This window comes from Ornithorhynchus anatinus, chromosome 11 (genome assembly GCF_004115215.2).
Source record: "Ornithorhynchus anatinus isolate Pmale09 chromosome 11, mOrnAna1.pri.v4, whole genome shotgun sequence".
NCBI classification, from domain to species: Eukaryota; Metazoa; Chordata; class Mammalia; order Monotremata; family Ornithorhynchidae; genus Ornithorhynchus; species Ornithorhynchus anatinus.
Window position 1 is genome coordinate 30,405,115 of NC_041738.1, and position 24,096 is coordinate 30,429,210.

Sequence of the window (24,096 nt, forward strand, 5' to 3'; positions counted from 1 at the left end):
ATTGGTCTGGGCTGCTGTCAGTCTATAGTTCCTCCAATCCCAGGCGCCGAAAGGGGAAGGCGGGGAATTCGGAGGTGGCGGACTGACTTCCGGCCGTTGGGCGGTTCTGGCCTTTAAGGGCGTTGGGCCTCCCTCTTCCCCCGCTTCAGGTGAGAGGGGATTCATCCATTTATAATTATTAATAATAATATAATTAATCCACAATTAATTATAAAATATATTGTATATAATGATGATGGTATTTGTTAAGCGCTTACTATGTGCAAAGCACTGTTCTAAGCGCTGGGGAGGCTAGAGAAGCAGTGTGCTCAGTGGAAAGAGCCCAGGTTTGGGAGTCAGAGGTCATGGGTTCGAATCCCGGTTCTGTCACCTGTCAGCTGTGTGACTGTGGGCAAGTCACTTCACCTCTTTGGGCCTCAGTGACCTCAGCTGTCAAATGGGGATGAAGACTGAGCCTCACGTGGGACAACCTGATGACCCTGTATCTCCCCCAGCGCTTAGAACAGTGCTCTGCACATAGTAAGCGCTTAACAAATACCAACATTATTATTATTACTACATCACTTTGTCCCCCGGGGAGGGCTCACAGTCTTCATCCCCATTTTCCAGATGAGGTCACTGAGGCACAGAGAAGTGAAGTGACTTTCATTCATTCAGTAGTATTTATTGAGCGCTTACTATGTGCAGAGCACTGGACTAAGCGCTTGGAAGGTGCAACAGATAGAGACAATCCCTGCCCAACAACGAAGCAGCAAGGCTTAGTGTAAAGAGCCCGGGCCTGGGAGTCAGAGGTCGTGGGTTCTAATTCTGCCCCTGCCACTTGTCAGCTGTGTGACTTTGGGCAAGTCGCTTCACTTCTCTGGGCCTCAGTGACCTCCTCTGTAAAATGGAGATTAAGACTGTGAGCCCCAAGGGGACACCTGATGACCTTGTATCTCCCCCAGTGCTTAGTGCTTGCCATATAGTAAGGGCTTAACAAATACCAAAAAAAAAAAAAGCTCACAGTTTAAAGGGGGAGACAGGCAACAAAACAAGTAGGCAGTCCTCAATACCATCAAGATAAATAGAATCATATATACATATATATATATGCATCATTAATAAAATAGAATAAGAAATAATATATACAAATATGCACAAGTGCTGTGGGGAGGGGAAGGAGGAAGAGCAGTGGGAGGGAGGAGGGGCAGAGGGAAAGGGAGGGCTCAGTCTGAGACACTTGTCTCCTCTGTGACCTTGGCCAAGCCACTTCACTTCTCTGTGCCTCAGTTACCTCCTCTGTAAAATGGGGATTGAGACTGTGAGCCTCACGTGGGACAACCTGATTCCTCTATCTACCCCAGTGTAGATAGAGGAATAGTGCTTGGCACATAGTAAGGGTTTAGCAAATACTGTCATCATCAACAAACAGGCACATTCCTGCCCCCAACGAGCTCATTCATTCATTCAATTGTATTTATTGAGTGCTTACTGTGTGCAGAGCACTGTACTAAGCGCTTGGGAGAGTACAGTTTGAGCTCATGAGGGGCGACTCCACTGTAGATTTTACAATCGCCTCCATATTTCGTGAGGAAGCCTCATCATGCCTTATGAAGAGACTTGTTTTTGTAAGAGAAACTGAAATGCTAGACTTGGCTTTTATACTTGATAATATTTTGGTAATAGAAACGGAAGCCCAGGACTTGGCTTTTATAATGGAAAATATTAAGAGAAACTGAAGCACTGGACTTGACTTTTATAGTTAAAAATATTTTTGTAAGAGAAACTGAAGTCTGGGGTTTGGCTTTTACGATTGAAAACACAGTTTAGGGTTGCAATTTGCAGGGTGAGTGCCTGCCTCGAGGTGCAAGCTAGGAGGGAGAACAGTCATTTTACCTCCATTTTGCAGCTGAGGGAACTGAGGCCCAAAGAGGTTAAGTGACTTGTGTGAGGTCACCCAGCAGGCAAATGGGAAGGCCAAGGCTAGAAGCCGAGACTCTTGACTTCTAGTCCTGTGCTTTTTCTATTAAGCCATGCACCTCCCCATGTGGAGACTGGAAATTTAGGCCTTGTTTCTTTTCCGGAAGATTTGGGAAGGGTCAGAAAGCTTTTTCTTGATAATAATTATTGTGGTATTTGTTAAGCGCTTACGGTGTGCCAAGCACTCTTCTAAGTGCTGGGGTAGATACAAGGTAATGAAGTTGTCCCACATGGGGCTCGCAGTCTTAATCCCCATTTTAGAGATGAGGTAGCTGAGGCACAGGGAAATTGTGACTCACCCAAAGTCACACAGCTGATAAGTGTCGGAGCTGGGATCAGAAGGTTATTTCTCACTTTCTTTAACAGGACAAGACTGTTACTACCGGTACTTAAATAGTTCAAGAAGTTTCTTGGATGGAGAAAGAAACCATGGTTGGCAGTGTAGAACCTGTACATGTTCCTTTTGGACATATTATTGGAAATGAGAAATGGCAAGGATCGCAGTTAGCTAAAGAAATACAAGGTCAGTATTCTTGTCACTGCTACGATTCCCCTTGTATGTAATTGCCTCTTTCTCCAATTTTCCTCTTCTTTATATTTTAAGGAAAAATTAAGCTCATCTTTGAAGCTGACCTGGGACCCGTGGATTTTCATCTTTCCAAAGGATCCTGTATCCTTTATGTTACCGAAGCAGATTTGGTAGCAGGAAATGGCTATAGAAAAAGACTTGTAAGACTTAGAAATGTAAGTACCTAAAAAAATGAAAAACTATTTGTTTTTGACTGCCCTTTTAGGTTGTATTCCTGTGTTCTTTTGTAAACTCAGGTACATTCTAAAAATCACAATCAATCAAATGGTATTTATTGAGTGCTTACTGTGGACAGAGAGCTGTAGTAGGTACTGGGGAGAGTACAGTACAACAGAGGCGCTTAATGAGATCCAGAATACTTTTTCAACTTGGATTATTTTTCTTCATTGTAGGACAAAAATCTGCAGGGTATTGTAATTGTTGAGAAAACGCACCTGAGCGAGCAGTACTTCCCTGCAGTGCAGAAATTCGTTGTGCTGAACCTTGGAATGGTATTACTTCCAGTGGCCAGCCAGATAGAAGCATCTCATCTTATCATCCAACTGGTAATCACTTCGTTGTTGCTTATGAGCAAGTATCTGTAACTTTCTAAAAAGTAATGATTTGACTGCAATTATTTGACAGCAAGTTTTTTACATAGCGGTCACTCAGTGGTATTTATTGGGTGCTTACTGTGTGCAGAGCAGTGTAGTAAGCACTCGGTAGAGTACAATATACCAGAGTTGGTAGATACAATCCCTGCCCACAGAGAGCTTGCAATCTAGACGAGGTGTTACATGTTTTAGCCCTTTTGGGTTGTAAATTCGTTATAGGCAGGGAACATGTCTGCTAATTCTGTTGTATTGTACTCTCCCATGCATTTAGTACAGTACTGTGCACATAGTAAGTGCTCAATAAGTACAAATGATTGATTGGGCTATACAGCAAAAGAAGTTTTCACTATTAGTGTGGAAAAGTTTTGGAAAAACCCTAATTTAATTTTACTCATAAATACGATGGAAGTATGTTGAATAGTGATTTCTTCTGCATTAAATATAGATAAGGAGGCTCTGTAGATTGAAGGCGTGACCATGTTGCAAAGTTTTCGTGTAAAATGGGAAGCATCTAATGCATCCAAACGGTCTTCCACCATTTGAATTTTGTTGAAACCTTAAAGCCTCTTTAGTCTAAGCATATTACAAGACATAGTGACTTCATTAGATAGGCTCTAGTGGTGCTGAAATAATAATGATTGTGGTATTTGTTAAGCACTTACTATGTTCCAGGCACTGTACTAAGTGCTGGGGTTGATACAAGCAAATTGGGTTGGACACAGTTCCTATCCCACGTGAGGCTCACAGTATTAATCCTCATTTTACAGATGTGGTCACTGAGGCACAGAGAAGTGAAGTGACATGCCCCAGGTCACACAGCAGGCAAGGGGCAGAGCTGGTATTAGAACCCATGACCTTCTGACTCCCAGGTCTATGCCTTATCCACTAGGCCATGCATTTTATACATAAACATCCAGGCTTTTTCTCAACTAATTTTTTTAAAAGGGATTCTTCTGCTGAGATGAGTAATTTTTTTTTTCCCTTTGAAGATTCTGCACTTAGTGGATGTGCCTTTTCTAATTATGAGGAATTGATATGCATGTGATCTACCTCAAATTGATTCTGGGGTCTTAGCTTGTGCTTTCATTTGCATGGGTATTTTATAACAGTTTCTACCCTTTTGGTTTCATATAGCTATTTGGATTATGAAAACCTTTACATATTTATAGTTAATATTCAACACAATAGTCTGGTATTGCATTGAAGCAGGGAAGCTGAGCATTGCTCGAGTGGAAGGGATTGACCAACAAAAACGGCCTCCTCTAGAGGGAGCTCAAATTCTTCATTTTGTAACATATTTCAGGTCCATGAACAAACCAAAGACCACAATCGGAATCCTTTTCTTAAAAAAAAACGTCACCAACTCTCAGAGTCTGCAGTACTCCTGACAGTCCAACAGATCCCAGGTGTCGGAAAAGTTAAAGCCCTACTTCTGATGAAAAAATTTGCCACTCTCCAACGACTGTGCGATGCATCCATCCAAGAACTGGAGCAAGTAGTTGGACAAACTATAGCTCAACAGGTTCATACATTTTTGACAGAGAGCAAGTGACACTAGTCCATTAGGGATCCGGAGCTAGTTTTCATTTTATTTTATTTTTCTTCCTCTACTCAGGGTAATCACTTGCCTCTTTCAGAATCAGAGGCTTTGGAAGATTTCTTCTGCTAAACCCTGGACTGTGGGCAAGCTGAAATACACCCCAAGTTTGAATAGCTGCCCTAGAATTCCACTATCCTAATCCCTATTGCAGCTGTATTTTCACCACCTAAGCAGCCATTGAAAAACCAGGCTTTTACTGCCTCAGGACCTACCTGTCTGAAAGGCAAAAGATAATTAGTTCTGTGGTCAAGTATTGAGATTTGTTTCTGTGATTTCTGAGAATTGAAGTTGAGTATGGTTTTTTTTTGTTAAATAGCCTCGATGGCAAATTGATTATTCAAAAATGTATGTAGTTTCATTAGTTTAAATCTGGTTAGAACTGTGCTTTTAGGAAACTGGATTGCAAGATCTAAAATGATATAAATTGACTCCTTTTATTTCTATAGATTACTGACTGGATGACAGTTAATCTCTACAATTTCCAATGGGTATTGCTCTAAGCAAAAATTGAGAACAGTTCTTTTTTCTCCCACTTGCTTCTCTTCCACAGTGCTGATAGTCAAAGATTCCAGAATTCATTCAGGCACAATGTTGCAAATTAAATTGGTAGATTGGACTCTCAGGTTTCCTCAAATCTGTTATTTTTTTTTATTTTCTTCTAGTATCGTAACTCTTATCCTTCTCCTTAGTGGTTTTAGGTCTTTCTAGGTGCATGTAATACGGAGGATTATCTGTCCAGGACTAAAGTACCAAACTGAGCTAGCCAACCATAAAGCCATTTCTTCTGTTTCTAGGTAGCATGGTAAAAAAGCTGTTTTCACCTATCATCTCCAAATGACTTGAGTGCACAGTGCATTGTTCAGCTTGTAATAGTGTTTGGGTTTTTTTTGTTTTCCATACTGATACAAAATGTGGAAAGATCAGGCTTTGAGAGCACTACAACCCATTTTTTCTTTTTTTTTTTAAATTAATGGTATTTAAGCACTTATATGCCAAGCACTTAACTATACCTGAGGTAGATACAAGATAATCAGTTTGGACACAGTCCATGACCCACATGGGGCTCACAGTATTAAATTCTCATTTTATACATGAGGCACAGAGAAGTTGCGACTTGCCCAAGGTCACATAGCAGACAAGTGGCAGAGCCAGAATTAAAACCCAGGTCCTTCTGAATTCCAGGACTGTGCACTAGGCCATGCTGCTTCGCAATCATTAATAATAATGATGGTATTTGTTAAGCGCTTACTATGTGCCAAGCACCATTCTAAGCGCTGGGGTAAAGACAGGGTATCTGGAGCAATGATGTTTTTGGGTGTTTTGTGGGCATTCCAGGCCAGAGGTCAGTGGCGAGACAGACGAGAACAAGGCATAGTGAGAAGGTTAGCACCAGAGGAGTGAAGTGTGTGGGCTGGGCTGAAGGAGAGAAGAGAAGTGAGGTAGGAGGGGATAAGGAGATGGAGAGCTTTAAAGCCAACGGTGAGGAGTTTTTGTGTGATACAGAGGCGGATAGGCAGCCACTGGCGATTTTTTTTTTTGGAGGGGTGGGGTGGGCAGAGTGACGTGTCTTGCACGTTTCTGTAGAAAGATGATCAGGGCAGGGAGTGAAGTTTGGACTGGAGTGGGGACACACAGGAGTTGGGGGTCAGCAAGGAGGCTGATGCAGTAATCTAGGCGGGACAGGATAAGTGATTGTATTAACGTGGTAGCAGATTGGATAGAGAGGAAAGGGCAGATTTTAGGGCGGGACTGTCACTGTTTATTGATGAATCGTACTTTCCCAAGCGCTTGGTACAGTGATCTGCACACAGTAAGTGCTTAATAAATACAGTTGAATGAATGAATGTATGTATGTGGAATCTGCTGCTTTGGTCAGAAGGACTTTAAAAATTAACGGGGAAACTATTCATGGAAAACTACATACCTGAAAATCAGTTTTATGAAGCAATGAATAAGATCATTATCTTTAAAAATTCATTTCTATCAGAAAAGTAACTCATTGTTCCAGTCTCCTTTGGTAGAGTCTTTTTTCTTAAAAGCTCACAAATCAAGCACACCAAATATTTTATTTATAAACCTTATTTCAGCAAAGGATTCTTTTTTATTATTTTAGTAGCTCTCTTGTCCATACCTTTGTAGTATTCCTGGAGTCAAATGGCTGCCTTTTATGCTGTACTTTTGAACTTACTAAGGTAATATTAACTCCGCCACTCCTGGGCCCAGTATTCAACACTTCAGAGGAATTTTTCTCTTGGTTTTCAAACTACCTAGTGGCTAAATCAAATGCATCTAATTTACCCCAAAGTACTCGAAAACAGACATCTATTCCCCATTCTGTGGTAGATAAATGCTTTGACAACCACCTTGTTGATGTGATGTATCATTCTATTGCAATGAATTCTTAAAGGACTTTTGCACTCCAAGTAGAGTAAGACTCAAAAGCAACATAAGAATAAAGAGAAAATACTGTCTGAAAACTGATAAAAACATCACCTTCAGTTTAGAAGGAATGATCAGATATCTTTCCAGGATAAATTTGATCTACAGTTTGGTGCTTTGGCTTAATTAATAAAGACGATACATAGGACTGAGTAAGAAATGAACCACTTTGAACCATTTACTTAATTTGAGTGAATGTTTTTATTCAGATACACTAAACCTATTTCAGGGGTAACAAAGGCATTATCTGGATCCATTTTCTTAAGACTTTGTTGGGCCCACCTTAGTTATTGAACAGAGGAAAGTAAACTTGACCTCAAGTGTAAAGAATTGGATTTGAGCAGTGTTTTGGAACTTACCTTCTACTACAGTCAACTGCAAGATTTGTAAGAAGAGTCTCCCTGGTTCATCTAGCCAGTATGCTACAGTACTTTATGCAATTTAAAAACCTTAAATAAAGCTTGAAGCTTTATTTACATCTACCCTAACAAGAGAAAAGCTAAAAAAAAAGCTTTGTACCCAAGAGTTTTCAAAATGTGCATTTATGCATTTAACTACTTTATTCTAAACAAAATGGAAAATGTTTTGAGTATCAAACAGTATATTATCTACCTTGTAGATAGCATCTTCACCTAACACTCCTGTGTTAGTAACTTTTAAATGATTAGAAAACAAGGTGTGATAAAGAAGTAAGCTTTAAATCCTGGCCACTTAAAAATATCAGGACAAATTATATAATGAGTTGTCAAGTTTAGCATTTGATTTTAGCCAGGGCCATCCTTATATTGGCTAAGGCTAATATTTAATTTATACAGAGCAAATAGTAAGAGCCTTTGTCATTTTTGGTTAATAAGCTTAGTTTGGAAAGGAAGTGTTTTGATTGATATTTAATAGAGTAATTCAAATTCATTACTAGAGTCTAGATGTAAGTAGCCCTTTAGCAGCTCTTTATTCTTGTTAGGAACAATGTTTACTTAAATTCATTTGAGCAAAAGAGTAATCTCTTTTCTCTCAAAGTCGTAATCTATTATAAGACTAAGATTAGAGTTAATTTAAGTGATTTTTTTTCATTTAAATCTGATAGTGACTAAAAGTTCACAGTCATTAAAATATCCTTCAAATTTTCAACCGCCTATTTTATATACAGTACCCTACACAATAAATAACTTGCAGTAACACATGGATACATATCAAGTAGAAATTGAAGTTGTTTTCTATCAGCGATTCCTTATTATCTGCACTCATTCAGAACAGACGTACCCTTTTGTAAGTTTGGAATCTACGAAAACAAATTAAGCAGTGAATATACGTTTCACATCTATGGCACAATTGTTGGGGGCTAAATAGTGTTCAGAAATATTTTGAGACTAAACCTTTCTTCGTTCATTATTGGTTAGTACAGTGAACTATCCGTATTAAGAAGGCCAAATGGTGAAGGAAGTTTCTTCTTGATCTGGGGTCTTGTTACTCCTGCGGATGGAAGACAGAGGGTGCTGGCTGACTTCTGCCTGTTCTTGTTGGTTCCCCAGCTTAGAAAAGACAGTTTTTTGGAGACTTTTTTAGTTTTGCTAATTTTATCATCTTCTATAGTTAAACAGATCATGGAATACGTTTTCTGCATTCCCACGGAGTACGTTGCACATTTATTATGCTGCAGAGAAAGAGAAAGGAAAACAAAGAATGTCCTCGTGAAGGATAATCAATCCTCAAAACGAATAGGCTACCCAATGAGTAAATGTTTGAGTTTGAAAGTTTTTTCTGCCACAATTAGTCACACTCCACGTTAAGACGAGCATTCGTTTTAAAATTCAGCTCTGATTACATAAGGTCTTAAAATCCAAGTGTAGGAATAAATCTAATGGGGGATAATAAAATTTAAGTAATAATGCTTAAGAAAAATATTTCATGCAGCACTGTTTGATGTATCCCAAACCACTTGAAAGCCCCTACAATCGTGGCTATATATGTGTTGGTCTTAAGGTCCTCAAACAAACCTGTATGTGGTGTGGATTAGTGTTAGAAAAGAGGGCTTGCCATTCATTCATACTTAAACTAAGGAGGGTTTCAAACAGTGTCAAAAGTGTAGAACTGCTCTGCAAATACTTTTTCAAAAGCAACAATGCCAAAGAATGCCACATATAAATAAGCTAGGGAGTATTTAGGTTATGAAACATCCAGTTTACCCAGGCAATTCTCACTTTTTCTCCTCAAAGCCCACTCCCATTCATGCCACAATTCCCACAAAGACTCCAGCCCTTGCCAGCAAGGGCAAAGAAAGGTAGACCTGCCACTTTGATTTCCCCACTCCGATTTATTTTCAAATCTAAAGGCAGGGTGGGATACTTTGAGGCACAGAATGGGTATCCATGGACAGCTCCACCATCCCCTCTCTCTAAATCCTGGCAGTTTTTCCTCCACAACATCTCCAAGATCCACCTCTTCTCCATCCAAACTGTCACCATGCTAGTCCAGATACTTATTATATATCGACTTGATTACCGGTTTCCACACTGGTCTCCCTACCTTTCATTTCTCTCCTCCCCAGTCTGTACTTCAGCTCACTGCCTGGATCATTTTCCTAAAATGTCATTCTGCACATGTCTCCCACTCTTCAGAAACCTCCAATGGTTACCCATTCCTCTCTGCATTAGGCAGAAACTAATGGTAATTGGCTTTAAGGTCCTAAATCACCTTTTTTCCTCCTACCTATCCACTCTTCTTCCACTGTACCTCAGCTCACATTCTCTATTCTCCTCAAGATAACCTACTCACTATGCCTTATTCTCATCTCACCTGCCACAGAGGGCTTTCTCATGCTTTTCCTCCTGCCTGGAATTCCTTCAACAGACCTCAGCTCTCCCCATTTTCAAAGCCTTTCTGAAATCACATCTCTTCCAAGAAGTCTTTCCTAATAAATCTTTATCCCTCACCAGTTTCAGCACTTCTGGGCCATCTAAGCACTGGTTTATTCACATCGGCCCACAGCACTTATGAACATCTTACATACCTTATTATTTAAATTCCCAACATGTATAAATTCCCTTCTCCTCCTTTCTGTGCATTATTTTAGTGTCTGTCTCCCTGGCTAAATGGTAAGCTCTTTGAAGGTAGGGATGGATATTTATTGTATTTTCCCAAGGGCTTAGAACACAGTGTGCCCTCAACAAATACTTTTGATTGATTTCACATGCAAGTCTTGATCACTTCAGAACACTCCTGTAGATCTTCCCCAAACCCCTAACAAAAATAAAAGAAGGTGAGCTAGAACTTGGTAAATTTCTTCTAGACCATGGTCATGTGCTAGTTTGCATAGTTGCCTGAAGGAAATCATTATGACTTGTGGGCTGCGGCCCAGAAAGTTTGCACTGTGCCTCCGTACATAATACGTTTGTTCTAAAACTTCCAGGCTTTCTAACTGCTCAGAGGTAAATGTGTTTCCAGTTACAGTGACATGCTAAGGGTTCAGTTCAGTTGTGAGAAAGACCACAGAGGTTGAACAAGTGAGGATGCAGACTACAGATGCTAAATTTCCTTTTGACACTTGGGGGATGTGATCAGAGCTGGAAACCCGATTTCACCTCCCTCTTGTCATAGTGGAGAGAACCTGCACTTAGGTGACACAGAAGTGCTGAAGCTAGTAAAGGGTAAAGATTAATTGGGAAAGAATTCTTGGAAGAGATGTGATTTTCAAAAAGTCTTTGAAAACGGGGAGAGCTGTGGTGGAATGGGAATTCAGACCAGGCTCCGCTCCCATCTTACCATAGATGTTGCTTCCAGGAGGCTGATGACCTTCATGTCAATGTCTTGCTCCTCGAAACTTTTTAAAGTTTGCATAACTTCGCTCACTCCCAGCCATTTACAATCCTTCCCTTGAATTGAAACAATATAGTCTCCTTCTTTCACACCTGCGAGCTGTAAAAATGATATTTTGTTGATGATAACAGTTCCCCAATCCCCAAACTTGCAAGTACATTTAGAGAGTAGGTACCTGCATGGGCTACCAGGGGGCAAACACAATGGGCAGGGAATGTGTCTGTATATTCTTACAGTGTACTCTCCCAAGCACTTAGTACAGTGCAATTGCACACAGTTAGTGCTCAGTAAATACAATTGAATGAATAAATGATGTCTCTGATGCTTTTTCTTTTGGCATACACCCAGGATCAGCAAAACTGCTTGTACTCCAATCAGGACTAGGGAGAAATAAGCAGAAATGGATCAGGGCAAACTGAGGCTGGAGACAGATGGCCCAAGTGCTGTCCATATGCATGCCCGCCCACACATACCCCAGAGCTGATATTCTCAGTGAGGAGCAGAATAGCAGTGGGAGGATCGATAAGAATAGAAAACCATACCCATCATTATGGCCTCCTAGCTAAAAGCTGGAGGTGCTAACACCGATGGCACTTCAATCTCCCTTTTTGACTTTCAGAACCCAGCAGAAAGTAAAGCAGTGCTGGCAAGGACGGATCAGAAGAGGGCTGCTTCTAAGGCAGTCTATCCCAGATGTGTGCTTAGCACACTGTTGGACTTAAGAGAAAGGCCTCTGTAGCCTATCTTCATGTGTTTGGATATGCTCCTTCATATGCCTGGCTGCACTTCATGATCTCGACCTTGTCACAAATGCTATCATTTCACGACAAGTTCATGAATTAGTTTAGACTAGATCCCTGGTATTTTCATGGGTTTCGACTCTTCTAGACTGTGAGCCTTTTGTGGGCAGGGATTGTCTCTATTTGTTACTGAATTGTACTTCCCAAGAGCTCTGCACACAGTAAGTGCTCAATAAATACTTATGAATGAATGAGTTCCCTCCTTGCACATGTTGCTTTCCATCAGATTAGTAGTTGAGGAAGACGCTACTTACTGCAGCAGAACAATATGGATCCAGGAAGTGAACCTGCACTGGGGAATTTCCTCTTAGGGTGAATCCCAAATCTCCTTCTTCACAGGCAAACTGTATGTTACGTGGAGCTGTCCATCTCTTATGTGCAGAAAACACAGATAGTGGGCCCTGTAGAGAACATTATCTGTTTGATTTACAGGTTGAAACAAGTTGAAATTAACGTAGATAGATATGATCCTTATAAATTCTCTAAGATTCAAGACCTAAAAAGTCAGTTGGGTTCACATTTTTAGCCACATTTCTATATCAGGAACCTAGAAAATTGAAATCAAGGAGTGGGATTTAATCTAGTAGTGATTACTATGATATTTGTTAAGCACTTACTATGTGTCAAGTATTGTTCTGAGCACTGGGGTAGATACAGGTTAATCAGGTTGAACACAGTCCCTGATCCACACAGGGCTTACAATGTAAGTAAAGAAAAGGATAGGCACTTTACGGATGAGGAAACTGAGGCACTAAGAAGTTAAGTGACTTGCCCAAGGTCACACAACAGGTAAGTGGTCTGAGAAGTAGCATGGTACATCAGAAAGAGCATGAGGTTGGGAGTCAGAGGACCTGGTTTTTAATCCCAGCTCTGCCAATTAATAATAATAATAATGTTGGTATTTGTTAAGCGCTTACTATGTGCAGAGCACTGTTCTAAGCGCTGGGGTAAAACAGGGGAATCAGGTTGTCCCACGTGGGGCTCACAGTCTTAATCCCCATTTTACAGATGAGGGAACTGAGGCACAGAGAAGTTAAGTGACTTGCCCACAGTCACACAGCTGACAAGTGGCAGAGCTGGGATTTGAACTCATGAGCCCTGACTCCAAAGCCCGTCCTCTTTCCACTGCGCCACGCTGCTTCAATTACCTTCTGTATGACCTTGGATAAGTCACTTAACTTCTCTGTGCCTCAATTTCTTCACCATAGAATTGGGATTCAATACCTGTTCTCCCTCTAAGACTGTGGGCCTTATGTGGGTCAGAGACTGTGTCCAACCTGATAAACTTGTATCTACCCCAGAGCTTAGAACAGCACTTCCCAAACAGTAAGTACTAAACAAATACATTTAAAAAAAAAAAGTGGCAGGGCCAGAATTAGAACCCAGGTCCCCGACTCCAAAATCTTTGCTCTTTCTAGACTGTAAGCTTGTGGGCAGGGAATGTGTCTGCGAATTCTGTTGTATCATATTCTACCAAGCATTTAGTAGAGTGCTCTGCACACAGTAAGCTTAATAAATAACGTTGATTGATCAATTGATTTCCAGTAGGCCATACTGTTCCTGTCTTTGGAGAATCTTTGAGCTAAGCATATACTTAGAGTTGGGCAAAAGTACAAGTATTCATCAAATATAGTCTCCAGCCCATTCCACTGGAGTATTAGCTCCTTGTGGGCCAGGATGTGTCACTTCTCTATTTTGTATTTACCAAGCACTTGGTTTACTACATCGAGTGGGTGCTTATAAAGTAAATATGATTACTTCTACTACTCCTACACTGGGGACTCATGATCTAAAAAGGGAATGGAGAGATTGGCAAAAAATACTAGTAAAGAAGACGAGCAAAGGGATCATACATGAACACCACTAACACATAGCCAGAGGTGCCTTTGCTATGCAATAGCTGTGCACGTCTTACTTTTCTGTTCAAGTCTAAGGTCTTATGGCCAAATACCTCAGTTCTCTCCTGATAGTTGCCATAAAGATAGGTAAAGAGATCTAATCTAAGAAATAAATCGGAGGTATCCTCTAACACTATTTTTAAGTAGGATTTGTTAAGCATTTACTATGTGCCATGCACTGTACTGAGTGCTAGAAGAGATACAAGATAATCAGGTTGGACACTGTGCCTGGCCCATGTAGGGTTTACAGTGTTAATCCCCATTCTATAGATGAAGTAACTGAGGCCCAGAAGTTAAGTGACTTGTCCAAGGTCACATAACAGTGCAATTATACATCCATGTATGGTCTTAGGAGAGACAAATTTAAATGAAATTTAAAGTCAAGAGGCCTGTGCTTTATAGCAGTTACTCAGAGGTAGGTAGGTATTTGTGTGGCTCAGTGGAAAGAGCCCAGGCTTGGGAGTCAGAGGTCATGGGTTCTAATCCTGTCTCTGCCACTTGTCAGCTGGGAGACTTTGGGCAAGTCACTTCAGTTCTCTGTGCCTTACTGACCTCATCTGTAAAATGGGGATGAACACTGTGAGCCCCACGTGGGATAACCTGATTACCCTGTATCTATCCCAGCACTTAGAACAGGGGTTGGCAGATAGTAAACGCCTAACAAATATCATCATTATTAATTATTGTCAAGGCAAAGGAAAAACCCCCCAGCTCATTATCAAATAACATTATTGTTTTACATACCAGCCTCTGGAAGAAGTCTGTCACTGATACCATGGAAAACTGAGGAGTAACCATCTCAGCTTCTTGCTCTGTTTTAGCTGTATGAGAAAAATCAAGGTCAGAGAAGAACAACTAGGGAAATGCAGTGTCAGAGTAATACCAGACGGACAATTGCAGATCTGAAATCCTCTAGGAGGATCAAGATAAGTTCATACACGAGCAGGTACTGTAGGACCATTCATAACCCAGAGAGCTATTTCAATCAGTATAGACTCCTCTTTATAAAGCTGCTTCAGTGGCTCTCCTCAGTTTGCTAGGTAACTTCCAACGTCACCTTCAGTGAAGTTCTAGCATGTGCAAGCACTTCTCTAAGGTGACTCCTAGCATGTAGGTACCTCCTGAAAAAAAGCAGCATGATAAGAAAGATAGTCGAGGCATATGGCTGACACTATTTCATAATTAAGGACAATCCTTTGTCTTCTTCTAAGCTGCTTAATACAGTATTTCCAGCAGGCAGGTTGTTAATCTTCCTATTAAGTGATTTAAATGAGCCACAGAAACCTCATGACTCCACTGGCACCACATAGCAATTGCACATCTTAAACTGAGGGGATTCTTGCTCCCACCAGCTAACCATTGTAAACTGGAAAAGTGAACATGGGAAATATACTTTTTAGAATACTACAAACTGTCTAATGTAGCCAATCATTTACCTTTTTATATGACAAAAGGAAGGACTGAAGATTCAACAATGTATTGGTAAGATTAAACAGTAACAAAAAAAATATAACCTCTCTCCCATCTCTTTAAATTTTGTCAGCAAAAGAGATTACCACTGATGCTATGCTGCTTGCTAAGTGGTCAAGCTGCTTTTGCCCAGTTCAAACATGATTTTGTTCTGCAGGTGGACTTTGATCACTATGTTTCCTGAGATACAAAATAAACATTTGAACTTTAGCTACTTACAAATAATGTCTGGAGCCATTATTAAGTTTAGTAAATCATCATCCTGCTCATGCTGAGAATACTTGAGGCACGATCGTTTGTGGGCAACGGTCAATATCTCCTGAAGGATCTCTATGTTCCGTAGCTTTTTGCTCAGTCCAGAAACCCGCACAGACTCTTCATGGCAGTCAATGGCTTTGCGTAAATGGGATTTTCCTGAGGAAGAGATCAAACAAATAATGCTATTCCTTGAGTGCTTACTGTGGGTGGAGCATTGAACTAGCGCTTGGGAAAGCATAATACAGAGATGGTAGATGTGATCTTTGCCCACAAGGAGCTTACAGTCTACAGTCTGAAACCTGACTGCTATTTTTAAGTGATACTTTTTGACATTGCCGGCGGCCTGACCTGGTGATAAAAACATGGGACCGGGAATCCGAAGATCCGGGTTCTAGTCCCACCTCAGCTGCTCCTGGCCTGCAGTGTGACCTTGGGAAAATTACCTAACTTCTTTTGGCCTTAGTTTCCTCTTTTGCAAAATAGGGAATAAGATATATCTCTGCTCTCCTTTCCTCTTACTCTTGAGCCCCATGTGGGTGAGAAGCAGCATGGCATAGTGGATACAGCACAGGCCTGGGAGTCAGAAAGTCATGGGTTCTAAACCCAGCTCTTTCACTTGTCTCCTGTGTCTCCTTGGGCAACTCACTTCACTTCTCTGGGCCTCAGTTACCTCATCTGTAAGATGGGGATTGAAACTGTGTGCCCCAATTGGGAAAGGGACTTATATCCACCCCAGTGCTTAGTACAGTGCCTGGCACATAGTAAGTGTTTAAATACCATAATTATCATCTTACTGATTTATCCCAGTGTTTACCACAGCGCTTGGCACATAGTAAACACTTTAAAAAATAGCAAAACCAATCAACCGATTATCACACGTGTACCAAAGTGAGGGATAGGTCATTTTGGGTTTGCTCATGACTCTATTCCAATCCAAAGTGATCCAAAAAGAGGAATTGTACTGGGGAAGTGACTTGAGGGTATTGGAGCTACCCAAGCCTAGGCTATCATGGGTTTTTGGGCCACGGACTCATGCTGGGCTCTAGCCTTTGGACTGAGGAATTACTAGGGCTCTAAGCCTGGGTGAAACAAGACAACACAGATGCCGGGACATTTAACTTTGAACTCAGCTCAATTTGAACCCAGGTTATTTTGAAATGGCCTTAGGGACCTCTTGGTAATGACTCCTTGAGGTAAACATTAAAATACAGAAATTTCATTTTAAGAAATTACCACATTTTTTTTCATTACGCATTACAAAATCCCCAGAACCCAGTAGTTTTTATTCCGCATGTTCTGGGGATTTCTGTAGCGGTAGAGAAGTGGCAGGATCAGAGATTAAGTTTTTTTCTTCCAAGCATCCTCCCCCTCAGGGATAGCCTGGAGAATGAAAATGAACAAGGCAGGCCATTCACTCTGGGCCCCTAGTCAGAGAGAAATCAGTCAGTCAACCAATGATATTTACTGAGCACTATGTGCAGAACGCCTGGGAGAGTACAATACCACGGAGTTAGCAGAAAGCTCTTCAGAAGTCCTGAAATAGTCCCAGGCATCATATTTATTATTAGAGGATATTTCTCATACCTCAGGCATGAAGGACCCATGCTTACCTAGGTGTTTTCGTTCTTCTTTATTCTTTAAGATGGCTAGAGGTGTCATCCCTTCAGGCATGAAATCATATAGCTGGGACAAGCACTTTTCCTGTTGGTCTTCATCGTCACTGGGGGTCACTACAATGACAGAAAGCATTTGCTGTTTTCAACAGCTATCTCCCAAATTTTACTAAAACAGTTTGATTTTTTTATGGTATTTCTTAAGAACTTACTACATGTCAAGCTCTGTTCTAAGCGCTGAGGTAGATTCAAATTAATAAAGCTGGACATAGTCTCTGTCCCCCATGAGACTCAATCAAGTCAGAGGGAGGTCAGGTAATGAATCCCCATTTTGTGGTGGAAGAAATGAGGCACAGTGAAGTTAAATGACTTGCCCATGGTCACATGGCAGACAACTGGCAGGGCCGGGATTAGAACCCAGTTCCTCTGACTCCCAGGCCTGCGTTTCATCCACTTGGCCATGAGGAGTACATGAGAAGAGGACCTTTGAAGCCTCTCTCTAAATCCTATAAGCTAGACTTTTGTTTCCAGTTATTCAAAGCTTAATTTTACCCCACCTGCTAATATGTGCAACACATAACTCTGACAGGTTTAAGCAGGTTTTATATATTTCAGATTGGGAGCTAAATATTCAGGCATTTGGCCCCTAATACTGCTTCTCCTGTACCTGTGGGCAAACCCCTTCAACTCCTGAGGTCTACACCAGCACCTGAACCGTGAGAATAATTCAGAACTGTTCACAGGTGCACCGTTGAAGAATGATTAAAAAAGCTTTCGAAACAATTTGGCAAAATATAAGGAGAGGAGTAGCCTTCAAAAGCTGAGGTTAAAGAAAAAATCCTTACATTGATGATCAATTAGGATAGTCGCTGCAAAATAATGAGCCAGCGCTTTGAAATGATCTGATTTCACTTTAGTTAAGGTGGCCCATGAGTATGGGATATTCTCTTTAATTGGTTCTTGACTCATCGCAGTGTGAAGCTGTTGGTAAACCTCGCCAACCTAAAACAAGACAGTTAGGAAAGATCAGTGACACAAAAGACCTTTCATATTTCCTGTTACAAAGACAGAGAACTCTTTCTCTTGAAAACAATTCTCACAAAGTACATCCTGAAATCAACAAACGGCTAGAGGTCACTTCATTTCATTAGCATCAATCACTCAATCGTATTATTGAGCACTTAGTTTGTGCAGTACACTGTACTTAGCACTTGGGAGAGTACAATATAACAGAGTTGGCAAAACAAGCTTAGTGAAAAGGGGGATACAGACATTAATAAAGATAAATAAATTACAGGTATGTACATAAGAGCTGTAGGATTGAGGGAAAGGTAAAATAAAGGATGCATATCCAAGTGCAAAGATGACAGAGAAGGGAGTGAGAGAAGAGGAAATGAGGGCTTAGGAGGGGAAGGCCTCTTGAAGGAGATGTGCTTTCAATAAGGCTTTGAAAGTGGGGAGAGTGATCGCCTGTGGGATATGAAGAGGGAGGGCATTCCAAGCCAGAGGCAGGATGTGGGCAAGACGACAGCGGTGAGAGAGACGAGATCGAAGTACAGTGAGTCCGTTGGCATTAGAGAAGCAAAGTGTGCGGGCTAGGTTGTAGTAGAAAATCAGGGAGGTAAGGGGACATGGTGGTTAAGTGCTTTTAAATCTATAGTAAGGAGTTTCTGTTGGATGCAGAGGGGCAACCACTAGAGGTTCTTGAATGGGGAAACGGACTGAAAGGCTTTGAAGAAAAATGATCCGGATTGCAGAGTCAAGTTTGGATTGGGGTGGGGAGAGAGAGAGGCAGGGAGGTCAACATGGAGGCTGATGCAGCAATCCACTGTTAACAACTTATATTATTGCACACATTTATATTTTAACCTCTAGGAACTGAGCCTTCATTTAAATAGACTCTTAATAGCATCATTTCGAGGTTGATCTGCCTGGCAAAAGCATGATGGTCACACCTTGCCTGAGGAGTAGCAAAAGGACCAGGCAAGATGTGGCATCTTGGAAAAGACATCTCCATCTTTAAACTTGTTTCCCTTTCTTTTCAGATCAAAGACACACCCAGAAAAGCAAAGCGTACTGTAAGAAGTGAAATCCTATAAACCTACCTTGGCAGCTTCTTGAGCCATCTTCACTAATGTGAAAAACTCATTTCGTATTCCCGGGAGGCTAATTTTCTCAAAGATGCTTTCTTGAGCTTGAGCTAGCATCATTTTGACCAGGACACTTAGCATGGCCGGACTCATGTCATAACTTGGCGTATGAGTAAATGTTTCCTTTAGGTAGTTTAAAACTCCTGAAATTTAAAATATTTTTCACATTAATTGAAATTGGAAAGAATTCAATCCATTGGATTAAATAAAAATTCATTCAAAATATCAGGAATTAAAATAACAGAATCAGAGAGCTGGGAAGCCCTTTGGTTTGCTATCCAAATGATCAAAATCTAATTTTGCCCAAAAACTAGCCAAAGTTTAGGAATCTATACCTTAACCCAATTCATCATTCCCTTTCTAGTTGTAAGGTCCGAGAAGATATGGATCACATCTTCTAGTTCTATTGTACTCTCAAGTGCTTAGTATCGTGCTTTGACCACAGTAGCTGCATAAGAAATACTATTGACTGATTATCAAATATGAAGAATCACATGCAAGTTGTGAGGTCTGGGAGTTTACTACCACTGTAACAGGTATGTTCATAACTATGCAATTCATTCCATTCATTCAGTCCTCAAATTTTGGTTTTAAATGAAGGCAAATCAAGGGAAATGTTGACTCAAAGGTTGGAGAGAACCCTTGCCAAGCCTGACGGGAAAAGCACTCGATCAGTCCCTGCAAGCTAACAATGAACACACTCCTAATGGGAGATTTGGAGGCCTGGAAATAGAGTCTGGATACATACTCAGGTTTTTGAGGAAATCAACACAGCCAGCTCAATTTTTTTTTTTTTAATATTCCACCTGTCCTGTCCTACTGGTATCAACTTTTTAAAAATTCACTTAATAAATAACTGTATGTGAGAATAAGTTGGAAGAACTGAAATACAACCTCTAAATGAATCTCATCCAACTGGTTCATCTAGTTTCAACAGCCTATAAGTTGCCCAAGATTCTCAGAAGCATTTCAAGGGCTCTCTGTGGACTGTTTTCATCTCTGTACACTGTCTTTGCTATTCCGTCACAAATTAGTAAACTTCTTTTGTGTCTGCACATCTGTTTCTATGACCTCTTAAGCATAGGGGAAGACTGTTTGCAATTCTCAGCAGAGACGATGAAAATAACACTGCTCATCTTTCAAATTCCTGAAAAATTGGTGTGGAAAAGGGTTTCCATTTAGAAAAGCCCTAGCCTTTAATGGAATCTTAACTTTTATTTCACCAAGAATGGCCAATAATCTCCCCTAAAGAGTTTTACGGCACTGGCTATTAAACCAGAGACCAAGGGAGTTATAATTAGTATGTTACTGATAAAGTACGCTTTTACAAAGGCAGAAAGAGCTACAAAAGTGCTGGAAAGAAAGGTCTTCTTGCATGGGGCCCAGCAAAAGAATCAGAGCAGATTAGTTTCTGTTTAGCTTAGAGAGAAACCCTAAGAAAATGCCTTGGAAAGGCTCTAGGACTGTCAAACAAAGCCCGCCGTCTTTCCCTCACTTTATCTTTGCTGGTGCTTTCATATGTTGACACAATCCAAAGATATTGAAATTCTGAAAAACATCATTCAACACATCTAGTGACATGATAGATCTTCCTAATGTTAGATTCAACCAGGCACTCTGGATGTTTAATTACTGTAGGTAGTTTATAGATACCCATTGGTCTGTTAAACCTAGACAGAATTTCTTCTAACCTCTGTTTCTTCCTTTTTCTACATAGAAAGGCTAAAGTAAAATTGGGCTCAACATAGAAAAAAAGTATCTAAAATATTTAATTTTTAGAAAAATGTTGTTATACAGTTAAAGATGGGAATTCCACACAATCAACAGCATAAATAGTTCCATGAGGCTCCCAAATCCCTCAAGTGGCTAAAAAGTGGGGATATGCTAAATGGTATGCTCTTTGAGGCAGGGATCATGTCTTCTAATTCTACTGTGCTCTCTCAGGCACTCAGTACAGTGCTCTGCACCCAGTAGGTACTCAATAATTAGACGTAGTGTGGTCTAGTGGATTGAGCATGGGTCTGGGAGTCAGGACCTGGGTTCTAATCCCAGCTCTGCCACTTGTCTGCTGTGTGACCTTTGGCAAGTCACTTAACTCCATCTTAGCTACCTCATTGGTACAGTGGGGTTTAAGACTGTGAGCCCCCTGTGGAACATGGACTATGTCCAAACTGATTAGCTTGTATCTACCCCAGGTCTTAAAACAGTGCTTGGCACATAGTAAGCACTTAATGAATACCACTAAAATAAATACTATGAATTGATTGATTCACCCGATGAATTTTACATTTTAGAGGCTGTAACGGCATAAAACGGCAAAGAGACAGCATCATTTCAGATAATTTGGCTTTATGGGATGTAGCTTGTTGGGGGCTGTTGTACGGTACAATCTCCCAAGTGCAGAGGACTCAGTAAGCACTCCATAAATACGATCAATTGATTGATATTTGGGGAAGAAAGGTTGGTCTGAATGTGCTGCAGCACCTACTAGCCAATCTTTATTTAATCACTGCATGATAAACCTTGCTTGCACATTATAATTGCTTAAAGTTTTGTTACTATGGCTGGACCAAGTTATTGCCATGAGAAGCTATTATCCTTCAAAATACCATAAAGATATTTAAAAAGTTGAATATCATATCTTTCTGCAAAGGGACCATTAATATGCTTCAGTTCCCAAGGTTTTACAATGACATATTAATCGTTAACAGTAAGATTCACTGTGTCTGATCCAAATACACTCGAGTCGAGTCTGACTACAGATTTTGAACTATTAAACAATCATCTCTAATGTACTTCAGTAGGTTTTTTCAGATCTTGAGCATAGCTATTTCTAGCCCACAGGTATTTCAAAAACAAGTTGCAATAGGCTGAGAGTCTATGGTGACAAAGGTTAAAGTATAGGCCTCTATAGAACAAAGGGGACAGCCTCTAGAAGAAAGGTAGATACCATTTCCTACACAACAAAGCACAACCCTTTCGGTATAAACAGAGAATCGTACTTCCTCGTTTTAATGGACATACCTGCGGCCCTCTGAAAGGCATCCACGGCACTTTCAAGCCCTGCTTCTGTCTGCCGGTTACACCTTGTTCCAATCTGTGTGTAGAGGGCTCCAATATTAAATAGAATACTGGCTTTTTCCAGTAACAGATTCTGCTGATTGACTGGAACTCCAGTTAAGGAATCATACCTATTTAAAAGTGGTTTTAAGAATGGAGAAACATTTTCATAGTTAATTTTTGTTTTCACTGGCAAAAAAAATATAAAAATGTCTTATGTAAAACATAGATGATAGACCACCCCCCCATACTGTAGTAAGTTAAGTTACTTTAAAAATAGGATGAAAGATCTGACCAGGCTGAGTTATAACCACAGGAACTTTTTTTAGGTTTGAATACAATGTGATAATGTTATTTGACTGAAATAAAAGGACATAACTCCATCTTTCCTGACACTTTTTCTGAACTAAAAAAAAAAGTTTTGAAGAAATGGCTGAAAACGAGGGTTGGTGACTTCCTCCCTCAGATTATGATTCTTTAGTTTTTCCATTTTGCTACCAACACCTAACCTGTTTCTTCTCTGGAGAAACACCTAAATTAAATTCACTTCCCCTCCCTTTCAAATAAGGACAAAAAAACAGTTTTGTGTACTTTACTCTTCTTAGATACTCATGATCACTTCTGAACCTCTGCCTCATGATTACTGAAAAAAGTAACTTAATTGACTGTAATCCTTAATCCTAACGGCACATATGGCATTTGGAAGTTCCTGACATCTGGGGCTGATTTAAAACCACCCTCTTCTCTGGAGTTTACATGAACACTGGCAAAGAATATGCCTAGATGATTCAATCATGGGTCACGGATCCTGAAGCCTCCCACCTTCTTGATAGTGGATTAAAAAAAATAAATAAAAATCTTGTTCCCAGGGGGAGAGGAAATCTTGGTAAGGGAGAGGTTCTGCAGGTCTCTTAGGTATCACCTTTAGAATTTGGGTGGAGAGTGGAGGAAGAACTCCCCTCCTCTTTCCCTCAAAGTTGCTGAGAGAAAGATTCCTGTTTCCTTTCCCGCTATGGCTTGGGGGCTCATTCTGAGGGTGGCAGGGGGGACTTTCCCCATTAGCCTGGAGCTGAATCAAATGCAGACAGTTGTCCTCTACATCTTCTCCTTCCCCCTCCTCCTTTCATTCACAATCTAAGCAGCCTGGAATAAACTACTTTAGGTATGGATCTATCTGAGATGTCAGCTCTGAGAGTGTTTAATGTCCCATCCTCCCCATAAGAATTGAAACAAGTAGTCTTCCTCTCCACATTCCTCCAATTCCCACAACCTTAAGACAAGAAGGGTGGGGCAGAGGGAGCTTGCAATCTTTTTACCTTACAGGCACATTGAGAGAAGTATTGATTATGAAGGGACTTGAACTCTTTGGATTAGATGCTATATAAATATGAAGCCATTTTAGACCATTTTAGCTTTCCTGAATAAACTAAATCGTGAGGACAAAACTGACAGGAAATAACAGAAAATAAGCAATATTTTAAAAGAGAGAAAACTGTTAAGGTAAATGGCATTGAAGATATTATGTTGGCTCAAAACAGAGAAAATTTTCTATATCCTACCATGTGAATAAAATTCCCATGTGTCTAGTAGGTGGAAAGAACCTATTTTCAACAAAGCCCAGTTGAACGAAATAACTCATTAATAACTCAATTCCAGATTCATCTCGGCTGGGAGTCCTGCAAGCCTGGAAACATTAAAAACAGAGATACTGAGCAAAGGCACACAATCCATCACTAGTTTTCTGCTGAATGATGTAGATAAAGATTAGTTCATAGACCATCAAATCACAGCTCTCCTGTCTTTCATTGCTATCAATTAGAGATCTGGCCAGATGAAGAAACTCTTTGTGTCGTT

At 40.5% G+C, this 24,096-nt stretch overlaps 2 protein-coding genes across 4 annotated transcripts in view; one reads left to right on the forward strand and one right to left on the reverse strand.

Moving 5' to 3' along the window:
* Nucleotides 1-59: 59 nt before the first annotated feature.
* Nucleotides 60-5,361, forward strand: FAAP24 (FA core complex associated protein 24). The gene is made up of 5 exons (XM_001520594.5): nt 60-149; nt 2,326-2,482; nt 2,564-2,703; nt 2,941-3,093; nt 4,445-5,361. The coding sequence occupies exons 2-5, from the start codon at nt 2,374-2,376 to the stop codon at nt 4,691-4,693; spliced, it is 651 nt and encodes a 216-aa protein (XP_001520644.2). The 5' UTR covers nt 60-149; nt 2,326-2,373; the 3' UTR covers nt 4,694-5,361.
* Nucleotides 5,362-7,362: 2,001 nt separating this feature from the next.
* RHPN2 (rhophilin Rho GTPase binding protein 2) overlaps nt 7,363-24,096 on the reverse strand; it is a 59,902-nt gene continuing 43,168 nt past the window's right edge. For all 3 annotated transcript variants that reach the window (XM_029074867.2, XM_029074868.1, XM_029074869.2), the window contains exons 6-15: nt 23,802-23,926; nt 22,207-22,373; nt 19,138-19,325; nt 17,878-18,034; nt 17,030-17,149; nt 15,381-15,575; nt 14,436-14,512; nt 12,048-12,194; nt 10,940-11,092; nt 7,363-8,831 (exon numbers count right to left, since the gene is read on the reverse strand). In XM_029074867.2, the coding sequence (XP_028930700.1) occupies nt 8,574-8,831; nt 10,940-11,092; nt 12,048-12,194; nt 14,436-14,512; nt 15,381-15,575; nt 17,030-17,149; nt 17,878-18,034; nt 19,138-19,325; nt 22,207-22,373; nt 23,802-23,926 (1,587 nt within the window). In that variant the 3' untranslated portion in view covers nt 7,363-8,573. The remainder of the gene's footprint in view (nt 8,832-10,939; nt 11,093-12,047; nt 12,195-14,435; nt 14,513-15,380; nt 15,576-17,029; nt 17,150-17,877; nt 18,035-19,137; nt 19,326-22,206; nt 22,374-23,801; nt 23,927-24,096) is intronic.

Coding starts and splice junctions, on each gene's coding strand:
- FAAP24 (XM_001520594.5), top strand. CDS start 2,374: ATGGAGAAAGAAACCATGGTTGGCAGTGTAGAACCTGTACATGTTCCT. Junction 2,483..2,563: donor GTTAGCTAAAGAAATACAAG/GTCAGTATTCTT, acceptor TTATATTTTAAG/GAAAAATTAAGCTCATCTTT. Junction 3,094..4,444: donor CTCATCTTATCATCCAACTG/GTAATCACTTCG, acceptor AACATATTTCAG/GTCCATGAACAAACCAAAGA.